Raw genomic sequence first — 16,567 nt, forward strand, 5'->3', positions numbered from 1 at the left:
AGATCTAGTTGGAATTCAACAAATTAATTCTGAACTAAGATTTTTTTTAAATGTAACAGCAACATTTTTTTACCTTGTGGGATAAAGGTTTTAAACAAATGAATAAAAGTGGACCATTGTACACACCCCTAAAATTATTTGTCTCAACCCTCTAGCTGCCACTTTTGCTGGACAGCTTTGTCTGTTAAAGGAAGGGGGTGAAAATAACAGACTTACTAGTCAGTTCACCAGGTCAAAATAAATGAAAAAAGCCAAAAAAGAAAACTAATGTACCACAGTTTGGATTGGTAAGCTACAATATATTAAATATTTGCTTTAACCTGGCTTGAGAGAAAGACTGCTAATGCTGACCTTCTTCTGAAAATGATAATTGCCTAGATAGCATGCTTAACCTCAGGCATCAGTACTCCGTGGTAGATTGCAATTCAGATCAGGAGGAGTTCTTCTTCACTTTCTCCATACTTTCCCCAGGTCAATAACTCAGACTGAAGCCAATGGATCAGCATTACAGCCAAGCAACATTTTCAGGTCATATAACATGACGTGTTTCATTCAACACTTGGTATTGTGGACTATATAGTTTGTGGCTATTCTTGAATAGGCTCAAATTGGAGCCACATTATAAAGTCCACTTAGGTTAATAAAATGAGTTTAATACATTGTATACTGTTGCACCTGTGTCTCTCCCACAGAGTGTGACAAATACAGAGACGTACATTACACTCTGACACTAGTGAAATGTTATAAAAAAAATGGCATATGTTCATATAAGAGATTCTCTTTGTTATACCACATACATTGCACCTGTTGGCACATCTGTTCTAGATGCTACAGAGAGATTGAGTTTACTCTGTAAACTTCAAGGTCACGTGAAGTTCAGGCTGTGAAATTGGAGTTTACTTTTCAGAATTACCAACCTAATGTCACGCATCTTAAGGTATAGGTAAATTAATTTGCCAGTAAACTTGAAGCATTAATTAAAGTGACACTAAACTCAGGAGATAAATCTTAAAAACACATTCAAGTATCCTATTAACAAAAATGTATCTTATTTGTGTAACAATCGGCTGTAGATCCTCAAATCATCTCTGAATTGGTGCGGACACTGTCCTTCCTTCTACGGGGTGGCTACTTTTCTTCCCTATGATCCCTGTGTGTGTTGTAAAGTAGCCACCTCTCCAAGCTCGCTCCCGTGATGGACTAGAATATAATCAGTAAACTAAAAATGAGATTGTAGTCCATCACAGGAGGCAAGCCACCCTCCAGAAGGAAGGACAGTGTCAGTACCAATTCAGAGATGATTTGAGGATCTAGTTGAGTTAATAGTTAAGTTACTTGAATGCATTTTTAAGTTTAGTGTCACTTTAATATCAGCAGCAGTAAAAGCCAGATCAAAAAATAGTAAGGCATTAGGCTTAGTATAAGATTGCTATTGTAATCATGTCCCTCTTGGAGCTCCAGAGACCACATGTTTCTCAACGGTTTCACAAGCAGATAATCATTAACTCCATTACTGAACCTTGGTTTCGTGGTTCTAAACAAGGTGCCCAACCAAATTCGGGTGAAGCCAAGCTTAATTTCAATTGCATTAGATGTGAGGACGCTGAGATGCATTTCAACGTCAGAACAGAGGTGAAGAGAGGTGAGCAGTCCCCGCCTCAGGACCGAGTGTCAGGTGAGTATCTTCTTTATTTTAGCCCCTAGATAAAAATGAGCAGTAATCCCTTGCAGTGCGGGGTAGCCCGACTGCAAGGTTTAATTTTTAGATTGCCTGGAGTTCTTCTGTAATTAAAAGTAACGTATGGCATTTTAATATAGTTCTAACAAAATAAATAAATACATAAATAAATAAACCATGCGATGCACCGTGCAGCACTGTCAGCGCACACAAGCTGCCTTGCGTTTAGCGCTGCTTGCTGGTGTCAGTAGAATCCAGTCATTCATGAAACTGTGCACACTAGGAAGTGAGTGGTGCAGAAGCAGGGGCAAATCGGTACTACCATTACATACAGGGACGCTGCAGCATGTAATACACCACTGACTCAAGAGGGACAATGCTGAATATGATACTAAACACTACCCAGAACCACAGACAAAGATGGGAATTAACATCAAACACTACATAACCTGCATTGCTTGGCATTATTTTTAACCATTGGATAACCAAAAATATTGTTAGGAATTATAACTACTACATCAGGGGTTTTGTAGTTATTCTCACTAAAACAAAATAAATGGACAACACATGAGAGTTGTCCAAGAGATCCACATAGGTAGGAAATACATAGGTAGGAAATACCAGGACATTCTAGGGCTGCAACTAACGATTATTTTCATAATCGATTAGTTGGCCAATAATTTTTTGGCCAACTAATCGATTCGGATAAAAAAAATACCATCTTTTATTTAAAATAAAATACAAAAATGCAGTGTTACAAATATAAGGTTTACTTCAGAAGAAAACTGCAAGCACAATTTTTGCAATCGCACTGAACTGGAACGCACGGCATTGTGGTGCAGCGTGTTCCAGTGCTGGTGATCGCATGGCAGGCATGTTTGGCCATTTAAATGAATGGCACCACAGCGCATATCCCGCAGCAGAATTTATCAGGCCAAAACCAAAAATGAATTACTTTTTTTCTCACCTTTTTAAATTTTTTGAAAATTAATTGTGTGTATTATATTAGACATTTTATCTAGTTTCATAGATTTAAAATAAATAATCTGCATTGAAAAACTCCAAGCCATTATAATAAAATAACCACACTTTAAAAAAAAAATAAAAAAAGCCTAATCATCAGTTTAGATTTAGCCATGAATATTGGTCCCAGAATTATTGCTCTCACCCTGCCGCACGCGGCGATACCCGACATGTGTAGCGCAATCGTCGTTTTCATACATAGGTGCACCCGACGTATGTAACTTTTTTTTTTTTATATTTTTCATTTTACTTTATTTAAAAACTGATTTTTTTCATAGGGGATCACAAGCCCCCTATGTGATAGCACATTGGCGGTGACAGGTTCCCTTTTAGGTGACAATAGGGGGTCTTTTGTCACCTTTCCACTTCAATAGCTTTAGCTGAGGAATGCAAATACAGCAGGCAGTGGCTGGGAGCAATAGTCAGCCTGCTATTGGTTATTTTAAATTGCAATAGCCAATAGCAGGCTGTGTATTGCACCCGCAGGCTGCCTGCTGTTAATCAGAGCAGCGGAGATCAGAAGGGACAGGGAGCCCGTTAAAAACAAAAAATGGTTCAATCAACTAATCGATGAGAATCGTTGACAACGATTCTCATTATATATTGTAATTGATTTAAATCGATTAGTTGTTGCAGCCCTAGGACATTCTGTAACTATTTACAAAGGATCTCAGCCAGATAAGTGTACACAGAAATTTGTACAAGTTATCAGCCATAACATTAGGACCATCCACCTAATATGGAGTAGGTCCCCCTTTTGCTGCCAAAACAATTGTGACCCATTGAGGCATGGACTGCACTAGACCTGAAGGTATGCTGTGCTATCTAGCACCAATCAATCAGTAGTAGATCCTATAAGGCCAGTTGACACCATATCCAGTGCGTTTTGGCACGGTTCTTGCCCGTGACGCACTGAATCGCACAAACCAAGCCTTCGTAGTACCGGTGCGGTGCGATCGCATGCCCTATTTTTTGCAATCGCACCACACTAGAATGCAGGGCCCTGTTGTACCAGGCGTTATGGTGCGAGCGATCGCACTGAAGGCGGGAGGTGTGTCTGCGGTGCCAATGACATGAATGGCACCACCATGCCCCCTCGTGCCCCAGAATGAGTGAGGTTCAGTGTATGCAATCCAGTGCGTTCTGGCCACGAACTGTGCCGAAATTGACTGGATATGGTGTGAACCAGCCATTAACATGAACCTTTACCCCTTCGACTAAAAATCACATCAGCATACAGCTCTGCATTGCTCATGCATGTAGTACTGAGAAATGTTCAGTGCTCCAGGTAACACTAAATAGTATGTCATAATTGGTGGCAGAGCAATAAAGGATTAGAAACCTATACAGATTTCAATATAGGAACCTGTAATGGAAATCACCAGCGTAGGTGTGCACATATCCTACAAAGTGTTCATTTCTTGTAAATTTGTGTATGACTGATTGTTCTTAGATAATGTATTTTTGTTCCATTTCTACCTCATGAGTCTTTTTGAGTGAAACCACCTTGGTATTCACTTGGTATCCCCAGAATCACCTCACATGATAAGAAATCTCTCAGTACGCCCCCACCACCCACGTACCGGGGATAGACTTCCTGATGCGTAGGTGTGTTGAAGAAAAAAAAAAATATTTTTACATGAAATCATAGGTAAGTTGTCGGCAATCTGACAATATGTTGCTTTATATAAAAATAAAAAAAACATGTGCGGTTCTCCCGTGTTAGTGTTGGAACATTTCATTGCGGCTTTAGAAATATAGGCTTTGATGTCACAACATTTAAACATGAAACTTTAAATACTAATGCAAGCTGCAGATTTATGAAGACAATTCCACCAAACACTGTCAGTTCTGCTTTGGGTGAAATCCGGTATATTGCATAGATTTTTTTTCCACTTAAAAGGAGAACTACGAGGTGAGTGCTTTTCACTCATAGTTCTAGCTGACCTGTGACAATGAAACTGTCAAATGTATACTGAGCTTAGGGTGATGGGAGGACGCTAGTTTGTGTCCTCCCGTTACCCTTAGGAGAACTATGGGGAAAAGCCCTAACCCCATAGTTCTCCTTTAACTCTAAATGTGATGCATTGCTTGTGATTCATCTCTGTAACAAGAAGGGTATAATGCCCCAACTCCTTGGCTTTCCACAATTTCCATACAATTTCTATACTGCGGGCCCACTGTGGTAAAATAAACAAAATGGAAGAATGAATCTGTTCTTTGTTTAATAGGGGAATTAGGGACACAGTCCCTTCCAAGAAACTCCACTCCACTGCTCCACCATGTCCTATGTTGGTGTAGAACTATAGTTAAAAAAACTGCTTTAGCGGCCCCATTGGGGTAACACCTATTTTATATGTTTACATGTTCCCATTCACATTGCATACCTTTAAAAAATTAAGCATTGCCGCTTAAATATTAAAGTGATTTTTGCCTGCTCAAAGAAGAACTCCAGAACAAAAAATGTATTAACCCTTGCAGTGGGACACCCCTGCACTGCAAGGGTTAAGTGCTCGTATTGGTCTAGGGAGGAAAATAAAGTTCTCACCAAAGCTCTGAGCCAGCCAGCTGTACAGTGCTCCCTCCAGCCTGTCTCCTCCTCCACTGTAGCGTGGAATCTTCCTTAGTGTCCTCACGCCTATACACTGTGTATAGACGTGATGATTTACGGGGACTTCAGACCGCTGTAGAGGAGGGGGAAGAGAGGCTGAAAGGACTGGTATAAGAACGAGCTGGTTCAGAGTATCAGGTGAGTATAACTTTTTTTTTAAACTAGAGAAAAACGAGCAGTTCATCCTTGCAGCCCAGGGGTAGCCCCACTACAAGGGTTAATAAAACATTTCCTGGACTTTTTAAAAAATCCTACCTAGCTACTCTCCTATGTAATGTTAAGGAGGGGGTGGGGGAAATTGTGTTCACTCTAATCAACCCTGTCTGTACTGTGCTGGCAGACCTTATTATCAATAATTATGAACACTGTCTGTCCTAAGAAAGGGTTACGGACTTAAGACCATTGTATGGTAATGAGAGGACACCGTCTGACCCTCTGTTTGTCCCTCCACTTCCAAACTGCTTAGAGTAACTGGCAGTCTGCACAAAGGACTTCACTAAAGATGCATCTAAAAAGGTAAGAAATATTTTTAAAAATATACACATTTTAAGGTATACTGCGTGAATAGGAACTCAAATATATAGAGGGGTTTTCCTCAAATTTAATTGCAAACCTGGAAATACACTTTAAAGCCACAGAAGGAAACTGGAGGCAGCAAATACTTTGGTTCCAGAAGCAGCTTCTCTGATATTTCATGGTGGCTGTTCACGTGATCAAAAAAAGGGAGGACCAGCTAGTCCCGATTGTGATCTCCTTCAGCTGAAATCATATGACAGGTGCCTAGAATTTTGGTCACGTGATTAATTGTCAAGGGATCCCAGAGCAGTATGGTTCACAGCCAAAGAACACATTTCATGCCTTGTGCTTTAAGCAAAGGGCAGCTGTTGACCTCTGCATCTCAAATACATTTGGGCACATTTACAACATGCCTCTGTAATTTCTATGATTGCCAGACCGTGTGTTAAGAGTATGTGAGCTTTCAAATGTGGAAACCTAATATGCATGTAAAACAGCCAGCATGACTGCTGACTGCCAGTGTCAGCTACTCAACTTCCCCAGTCAGTAGGTGTAATACATTTCTGTACGCAGGGCATGGTGATGAAAATGTAAGTATTCTCAAGTTTACTCAGCCAAGCTAGTTTACTTTCCGTACATCTTCTGTATATGAAAACGTATTAGCGTATATGAAAAATATGACTGTTACAACTGCACATTGTAATCTAGGAACAACAAATGCTGAACCATTTCATTTTGCAAACACAGAGAGAAACAAAGTGCAGAATCATGTAACATGAAGCTGCCGTCCCACAAAGCAGCACATGCAAGATTTGAAAAGCACACAAGTGAGAAGATTACATAACATTTAGGTGTCTATTTATATACAATTTGCAGAGCTATTGACCCTGCGATTCACTGTGAATGTCTGTTCAGTGCCAAAGGATGCATAAAACAAATGTTATTGTATATTTTCTTTATACGTTTATATGCATTTTTGAATGTCATCATGTAATACCACATTATGGGCACTAGGTGAAGTTGAGGAGCACAGAAAAGAAATACTTATTTCCTATGCTCCTTAGCTTTATCTAGTGGCCATAATGTGGTATTACAAGATGGCATTCGAAAATACATTCAACTTCTAAAGAAAATATAACAAGAACATTAATTTTGTGCATCCAAAGAATGAACATTCACAGAGACTTGCAGGGCCAGTGGCTCTGAAAATTGTTTATAAATAGACCCCTTAGGTTAAGTCTCATATCATACAAATAAGAAAATGGAAGAGGGTTCTTTACCTGTGACTGTAGCGTATTGCTATGGTCAATCCAAGCTGCAAGAAAAAACACAAATTACTCTTAGTACTGTCAGAATAAGTAAAAGTCTGTAAGCTATCAGAGCAGCAAAATCTGTTGTGACATCAGATGCTATTAATGCAATTGAACAGGATTTGGTCTCAAATATTTCCACAAGCAACATTCAGCATTATTCAAGAATGCATAAATATTTTCTAGCAGCAATGAAACTACTTGAACAATGTAATATATCATATTTTGAGAATGCCAAACACTTTAGGTACAGTAGTCTGTAACGGTACCCATAGGTCAGAACCTTCAAGTGGAGCTTGTAGGTGCTTTATTTTAGAGGCTCTGAAGTAGACACAGAAGCCCAGGGCAGTGAAGTTAAAAGATGTCCTTGATTCCATCTTGTAAACACTTAGCTGCAGGAATTACTGGTTGTGAAGAGAGACATCTTTAAGATATTCTATAGAGGTGGGGGCATGTCATGATAATCTACCTCAAACTGTTGACATCTAGCTCACGATCAGTAACAGTATCCTAACTAGCTCCTAGTTCTAACAGCATCCATCTCACTTGTCTTCTAGTAATAAATCATAAGCTGTAGCTATCATAGTACCTTTGCATTAACACATAACACTTCAAAACAATATTAATATAAATAATCTATACATTAATGCAAAACATTTTTTACAAAAGCTAACAAAAAGAAATGTCATCATCAGGTTTATTAAGGAGCATTTACCTTTTGCAATGTTTACTGAAACTTCTGCCAACTATGAACTATTCAGCTGCAAAACAATTGATCAATGCATAGTAGGTGAACAAAAGCTCTTTTCCAGTCTGTTCACCGAGTCCACATTATTCGAACATTTTGGGGTATATTTACTCAGGGACCTTTACATCGAGTCCCTCTGGGACCACTCAATGCACCTACCGGGCGTTAACAGTGTGGGGAGGTGCACTGCATTGCCGTTCATTTCAATGGCACCCCAAACACACCTCCGGCCCGCAATGCAATCAACTGCACCACAACACACGCCATTGTGGTGCAACTAAAAAAATTTGGTTTTGCCCTACTTTTTTCCACTTACGATCTTGCACACGGAAGATCCATGAGAATAAATGGAGAGAGCAAAGTGCATGTAAGGATTTTGACAAATATCAATGCAATCTTGCTAGCAGGACAGGTGAGTAAAAGACGGTGTGGGGCTTGGGCAGGGGCGTCCCGAGGCTGGGTGTCACCCGGAGCAAAGAGCGGGTGACACCCCGCCGTGACATCATCGCGATTGCGCGTGACGTTGCCGAGCACGTGTGCGATGAGGTCATTGCGTGTGCGCAGTCGTCTTATTGACGACTGACGGCGGACATATTGGTGATGGATGCCGGCAGAGAGGAGGGGACGTTCGCACAGCGGGATGAGGTATGACGCCGGGTCACCTCTTCTCTACTTACACTGTCCGTGACCAAGTGCACAACTTTTCATAGGGGGTGACACCAAAATGACGGTCAGTCATTTTGGTGTCACCCCTCCAATTGTGGCACACGGGTGCGGGCTGCACCACTCTTGTGACGCCACTGGGCATGGGGCGGACTATGGCATATAAGTGTAACTGCACTAAAGGTTTAAAAAGGTTAAAAAATTCAATGGCATCCCATCTGTAGATCCTACCCACCCCACCCCCACCTACTTCTGACAGCGACTCCTCTTCTGGATTGAATGAAATCCAGAGTCATTCAACCCACATCCTGTAAGCCCAGACTGCCATGCACACATCTCTTGGGGTTATGTCATCAGGCATCCTGGGATCACAGGACACAGTCATGCAGCACTGCCAATGCTGGAGGAAAGGAAGGAGGGCTCTGCCTGTCACATGTCTGGCCAAGTTGCCTAAGCTGGAGATGGGCCTTAGGTTTTTTATAAATGTAGTTATTTGCAATGTTTTCTTCTTGTTTAATGTCCCTTCCTTACAATCCAAAATAACTATTTACTGACTAAGTTAGCTTCGGGCTATTTTCTGCTTTAGAAACAGTTGACTGTCTGTGTTTACTCTTCTCACATAGCACAGCAAGAATATAACAAAGTATTCTTCCCATCCCTGGGGATGTGCAGAATTTTATAAACCTGAGCTGTAAAACGGGCAGTCTTTAGTCACTGCTGTACAAATTAATAAGAGTGGCAAATGTTTATCTAAAATATTTATAGCGCCTACTGCCCAACTGAGCTAAAAGCTCAACGCCAAGCAGATGTATTTATTATATCTTTAAAGCTGAAACAGATAAAGCAGATATATAAAGTTGTTATTGCAGATTTGCAGTCATTTCAAAATTATATGTATTTTGACTTTTTATTAGTGACTTGTGATCCCTTGTACAGCAGCACTCAGAATAGGAGAGAAATACTGTTTTATTTGTCCATGTAAAAATCTAGATAAGCCTTGCGAACGCATTTCCAAGGTAAATTCATCAGCGCAAACAGTAAATATTGCTTGATTTGCCTTTTGCTCTGATGAGGGTTTCATCCTGGAAACGCGTTAGCAAGGCTTATCTAGATTGCTTCGGCTCACATTCTGGTGGTTTGACAGTCCATTCTCAGGTCGACTGATGTCCCCCAAGTGTGGGTGGTTGTCTTGAATGCTCATGTTACAGACACCATTTGTGAGTATTACTTTACTAGGTTCTTTCATGGACAAATAAAACAGTATTTCACGAGGAGAAGGCGCTGTTCTTCGTTTTCTTTTACATGATCGTTGAGGCTTCCCATCTTGTTTTGGAACAGCAGCTCCCTCTGTGTACCCTATTGATGTCCATATCTGTGGATTCCCTCCATTCATCACCCTCCATTCATCACCGAGTGACTTCCACCAAGCACTGGCAGATTGGAATATTCCTTTTCTACTGTAAAAAAAATTGTTTTTCTGCACAAACATACTATTTTAAGATGTCCAGGTATGAGCTCCCTTCAATGAGGAGGCTGGAAACAAAGCACTGAGAAGGATTTCATGTATTTTGGTTTGTTGTACGTTACCCCATGTATAGTTTAATCAGGCCTATAGTGTTTTTGAATGAGTGCTAGTTTTTTCTGTGCTTTGAATCTATATTAGGGATGCACCGATACCAATATTAATATACTCCGATGCCTAGCGCGAGTCATTACACGTTGCCCGACTTCATGATTGGCAGGGAAGCCGGCTGCATGCTCCCTCTTCACTTGGTGACGAGGGAGCCAGCCAATCAAGAAGCCAGGCAGCGTGTAATGACTCGCTGCCCGGCTTCCTGATTGGTTGGGAAGATGGCCAATGAGGAAGACAGATGGCGAGTCATTACCTGCACCCCGCTTTCCTGATTGGCCAGAAAGCTGGCTTCATACTCCCTCGTCTGGTGGAGCATGGAGCGGACTTCCAGGCCAATCAGGAAGCTGGGCGCCATGTAATGACTTGCCGTCTGGCTTCCTGATTGGTTGAGAAGCTGGTCAATCAGGAAGCCAGGCGAGTCATTACCCGCCCACCAGGCTTCCCGATTGGCCAGAAAGCCGGCTCCATGCTTTCTCATCACCTAGTGACGAGGAAGCATAGATACGACTGCCCTGCTAATCAGGAAGCTGGTGGTGAGTCATTACACACCACCTGCCTTCCTTAATGGGTCTTCTGGACAAACCGGTATCGGTGCATCCCTAATCTATATGGTGTCACCGTTGGCGGCACACCCTTCTATACTAATTGGAGGCAACAGTGTGGGACCGTTTACTGAATGTTAGCCAAAACCTGACATTTCAACCCAATCTGAGTTTCAACCCAATTAGATATACTTTATTATTTAATGCATTTATGCATCTTCGAGCCATATTCAAACTGAGCAACAGTTCAAGTTAAATGCGAAATAAATAATAAACCAACAAAAGGGAAAATGAGTCACAATATTTCTCAGCATACCCAGAGTGCAGCTGAGGAGCACACTTTTTTGCTCTGCTGTTCAAGCCACATGCAAATTAGACACAAAGAACACATAAAAGTAGAAAGTAGATAATCAGTATGCGGTAGACTTGAGATGTTATGAAAGAGCCACAAATCCAGTGTATTATTCATAAACATGTCTTGTGTCATTTAGAAACTGCTATTAGCTTGGCTTTAACCCAAAAAAACTAATGAAAATGTGACTAAGAAAACAGGTCTGGGGTTAAGTAGACTATGGTGCGAATTTCGGCTGGTTCCAGATGAACTGGACGACATTTTCACAGTGGGTGTCGCTGTCAGCAACCTTCTGCTCGGCATCCCTCGATCAGCTGTCTGAAGAAGCAGGTTGGAAATTTCTCAGCCGAACGAAGCTTGCAGCCAGACAAATTTTTGAATTCAGCATGGTTGTGTGTGCCTTCACCCACACAGCCACATCATCCATTTACAGATCCTCTGACAGGATCTGCGAATGAAGAAACTACAAGCTCCACCAGCCGCTGCAGCAGAATTACTAGTAATTCTCAATGGAATACAAGTGCGGTGATGTAATGTCCATTGACACAATGTCCGTACTGAGGTGAATGGACGAAAGGAAGAGTCTGCAGGAGCCAGAGCATTGCACATGCGATCCACTGAGCAATGCTTTACTGGCTCCACTGCAAAAAAAAATACATGCACATTTTTTTTCATGTATGTATTTTACAAAGCTGGAATTTCCCCTTATTTCTTTTATACGAGTATGGCTGTTAGAGGCATATGCACATCATACATTTTAATGCTATATTTCCCCCCTGAAAGGGTTGCTTTTCAGTGATCCATAGCTTTAGTGGATTAATTTTTTAAAGAAGTACCTTCATAGCGCCGAGAGCCTGGAATGTTAGCGCTAATCGTGTTGGTGTGAGAGCTGCAAGCATTGCATTAAACCGGGCACTCGTGTTTTGAATGGATGAACTGTATTTCCCATCAGGAGAAACGGAGCCAAACCTGAGGAAGACACAATGCATGGCATTTTATGAAAGTGGACCAGGCATCAGATATATTTATTCAAGTTAAGTAATGTGTAGGTGCAACATTTACAGCTATGTAATACCTTCCATACAGATCACAGAACTCCCCCTAACAATTCCCTCATCTGCATTTTTTTAGAAGGATGGTGCCATCTTTGTTCAGGCGTCATCCAGGGTCAGCCTCTATTTCCTGGACTGGGAGGCTGACTCAGAGACGAGTCTAAAGTCCCTTCCTGCGTTTATACATACCTCACACAGCTCAGCTCCCTGATGACTCTTTCTTTGTAACTTGGTACAAGTTACAATGCCAAAGTGGTTTTAGCAGAAGGGAGACTAAGGGACTGCTCCTGCTTGCAGCAGAATGATGGCATCCATTTAACAGATTTTATTTTCCTCAGCCCAGGCAAATCACTTATAGAACAAATGGGGGCACCACTGCCAATAGTAGAGTCCAATATGCTATTTTATTTATGAAGCTCAATGGAATAAAACAGCCAACATGTTTTGGGGGGTCTACAATACTCCCCTTCATCGGGGCTTATGGGTTAGTTTGTGGATCAGTTCCTCCAAAATGTTTGGACTCACTGAATGATACAGAATAGTTAGCAGCTGTTGGAATGATTGGAATTTTAGCAGAAGGAAAATCTAGCAACTAACTGGCAGCTGCTGGGTTTGATGACTGCTGTCTCCACGAGTCGGTGGACTTTCGCAGACCCACAGAGCTGCACTTCTGCCTTTAAGTGGCGCCAAGGGCACAAGCTACATGTGCCATACTGTGGATATACCAATGATGGACTGTCTTCAAGTCTTTTCTCTTCAGTGTGCCCCTTATCTCTACATTGCCATAGTTTCCATGCAATAGAAGCTGCCCATAGAGTTCTAGTATTAACCCGCGCCAAATAAATATTTGTAAAAAATTATTTTTCGGTATGCTCTGTGAATGGAACACATAACAAACATATAGTGAGGGTTTCTCAAATTTGACTGTAAATAGTGGCTATGGTCTGTATACCATTTACTTTTATGTTTTATATATTTTGCGACTCCTGTATTACCTGAATATGATCAAAAAAATCAATAAAAAATTGTCAATTGAAAAAAAAAAAAAAATTAACTGTAAAGGTGGAACTACACTTTAAAGCAGCTAAATGACATGGCCAATACTGAGAAAGCTAAAAACTGTCACATATGCTGTGCCTGATATAATGCATGAAACCACTTTTTGGGGTTAATTTATAAAAGTTCTCTATACACTGGGCAGATGCCTTTTGCATGGCACTAGCGCCCCTAGATGGCGCTGACGACTGTAGGGATTTCCTATACTCGTCAATCGCCATAAATTAACCCCTTTCACTGGTGTTTATTATTCATTCCCCTCTGCCATAAGATACTACACCCTCAATTTGTGTTCATGACAAAATATATAAACAGGCTTATTTATAGTGACTGATCAAAAAGGAAAAATTCTGGGCTGTGTACAGCAACCAAAAACATGGTTGTACTATGGCCATCCTAGACTTTTTGTTTCTAACCCGATATAGAAAATCAAAGCTGGAATCTCTCTGCCTGCTATGGGCACCTCAAACAATTTATGTCCTCCCACATAGGGACTCAGACATAACATACAATGTTTCAAAATGAAACCAAAAAAAAAAAAAGAGGAAGAGGAAAAGAATACAGCAATATCAAAAGTTTACTAGGACTGTGTCAACAACAGTGCAATACTTTCTACTTTACAGATAGCCGTTCAATCATACACTTCAGACAAATTGGATATTTAGCCCATGAACTGCACTCAACTAATTGTCAGAGCTTTTTTTCATCCAGGAATTGCTGCCATCCTCTGTCTTAAGAGTCCCTTGTGGCTTGTGACCTGGTGTTTTCAGAACACCAACCCCACCATGGTTGCAGTGTATGGTGAAGTAATTTAGATCCTGCCTGCTACTGTCCAAGTCCATAGACTGGGTCACGAGGCCACATCATTAGACAAAAAAAACCCTCACATCTTTCATCTTGTGGTGCACTTGCTCTGCACTTTTCTCCACAACATGTACACCACCCAGCTTCCCTCACATTCCTTTATGTCTCCCTAGCACTTACAGTGACACTATGGTCCCACTAGGCAGCCTCTCTAGAAAGGCAGAAAAAAGCAGGAGTGAGGGTAAATAGCACATCCTGAGTCAGGCCAAAGTGACCATGCTCTATTCCCTTAGCACTGTCACATTGTTTGGGTGATATTGTTAGCAGCCATTTTGCCTAGAATTGCCATTAGCACCAGTCCATCCTCCCTACCCTTTCTAATTTGAACTAACCTACAATCCCACAGTTGCTTACTTCACCAAAAGATCCACCATCCACTAACCACTTCCGATAACCACCTCCAGGTGGAACTCTTCTTTAGAACTGGCAACAGCTAAGCAAACATTGACTTGAATGGGACTAGACTCCAAAACTAAAGACACTATGGGGCTGATTTACAAAACATTTGCACAGCTCCTCGCTGTGCAAACAAGATTCACAGCCCTGTATGGCCACCAGATGGAGCCGAGATGTATAAGAATACCCTATGCCCCTTGACTCGGTCTAGTGGCCATAGAGAGCCAAATCAGCCCCTTAGACTAATGCCAAATCAAGGCCATACACTGTTATGTTTGATTAACCTACAGGCTGAACAGAGAAGATATAAAAGATTCCTCCATCAACGCTTATGAGCATAAATAGAGGAATCCCCTGCTATTTTGTTTGTATTCTGACAGTGGCCGCCAGCTGCTGTCAGAATACCAGAATGGAGCTAGCTGCTGATTGGTTGCAAGCTCTGTTCATCCGAAGATTCTCCAACCACCTCCTTCGATCTACAGTATTGATGGAGGGATGCTGGCCAGAAGGGTGCAAATAGTGGCACCCACTGTGCAAATTTCGCCCGGTTTATCACATTTGCATAGTGTATGGCCAGCTTTACTGTGCAGGTGAGGTAAGTGCTGAAGAAGATTTTTCTGAACGGGATAAACAACAGCTGTCATGCTGAGGTTGGGCTCCTGCACTTTATACTAAAATTACACTTGTCCTTGAACAGAACACAATTTCAGTACTAAAAGGACTAAATTACCAAGATCAACAACGTCAACAAGATGTACTATAAAGAACCATGCAAATGAAACCGTAGGCAAGGTAAAAAAAACAAAAAATTTATACTACTGTGGTTATCAAAGCACCTTTGCCAAGAAACAGAAAACAAAATGTGTTATATAGCAGAAGTCGCGTGTATTTCCTGCAAAGCCATGACGCATCTCTTATCTGGTTTCACTATATATTGAAGCCACAAGGATTATGCTGTGCTAACAAATATCTCACAGTCATGTGCCTTATTGTACAATATAACGTGACAAATAAGACATTCGTGGATACATCACTAACAAATACCAAGAAAGTCTAAAAAAGACACACTCGTAACTAACATTTTATTTTTGGTAGGTTACCATGTAAGATGTAATACTGTGCAAAATACCTACTAATAATACTTAAAGGCAGGTAGCTGTTTATTATAAATTGTATATATAATTGTATAGTTAAGTAACAGTTACAGGTCTTGCTCCTCCCCCTGCCTGTGACTGGACATTGAAAGGGGAAGTAGCAGACTGATAAGCTCACCTTTCTGCGCTACTCTCCTATCAGCATGTTCCTTGTTAGCACACAAGAACTGCAGCACTGATTAGCTCTGTGTGCTGCTTCACCTTCTCCCCATTCTACAGGGACTACAAGAAGCTAATGCCAAGTCATAATTAGGTAGTTACTCTAGTTGCATTTATTAACTGCTTCAGGACCACAGTACATATATAAACGTCGGCAACCTGAAGCGGTTATACCAAGATCACAGCTGCTGCAGCATACAATTGCTCGTATTGGTGCTGGGAAGTGTGTTTTGACCCCCACTCCGCCACTGCTGCCTGCTATCCCAGGCTCCACTGTCCTGCGTCAGGAACAATGGGTCTGTGTACTTTAAAACAGAGGGAGATCAGCACACTTCCAGTGCCTGATCTTCCCTCTTATCACTGAAAGCGGAAGCAATGTGTATTACATCACTTCCCTTTTCAGTGTGTCATTTCGCTGGCTGCAATAGCCAGACAAGAAGCTGGTGAAGGACGCTCGGTTTTCTAGACAAAAATTCAGATGTTATCGTGTGTGTGCAAAAATTAAGAAATCGCTCTGGACAGCAAGTGGTTAATGTATTATTGAATGCAGAGCTGAATTGATTTGTGTCTTTTCTATGTGCCTGGGGTTCATCTTTAAAGAGCACCTATCACCTACTGTATACAAAATGGAATATTGATCTGGTTTCTTAGCACATACATGATCTAGATGCCCTGGTTGCATTGACTGTACTCTATACAGTTTACAATACATTTGTTCTTTTGTGAACCAGTGTGCTGCGCTTGGTATTGTGATACGTGCTATATTTATACAACAAACGAAACCAATATAAGTGATCAAATCCTACTTGC

At 41.2% G+C, this 16,567-nt stretch overlaps 1 protein-coding gene across 1 annotated transcript in view; it reads right to left on the reverse strand.

The window, feature by feature from the left end:
• ACOXL (acyl-CoA oxidase-like) overlaps nucleotides 1–16,567 on the reverse strand; it is a 273,176-nt gene that overhangs the window by 184,018 nt on the left and 72,591 nt on the right. Inside the window, exons 9-10 of the mRNA XM_018573020.1 lie at nucleotides 11,913–12,045; nucleotides 7,109–7,143 (exon numbers count right to left, since the gene is read on the reverse strand). Coding sequence (XP_018428522.1) covers nucleotides 7,109–7,143; nucleotides 11,913–12,045 — 168 coding nt within the window. The remainder of the gene's footprint in view (nucleotides 1–7,108; nucleotides 7,144–11,912; nucleotides 12,046–16,567) is intronic.

This window comes from Nanorana parkeri, unplaced genomic scaffold (genome assembly GCF_000935625.1).
Source record: "Nanorana parkeri isolate BGI_ZX_2015 unplaced genomic scaffold, ASM93562v1 scaffold46, whole genome shotgun sequence".
Lineage (NCBI taxonomy): Eukaryota > Metazoa > Chordata > Amphibia > Anura > Dicroglossidae > Nanorana > Nanorana parkeri.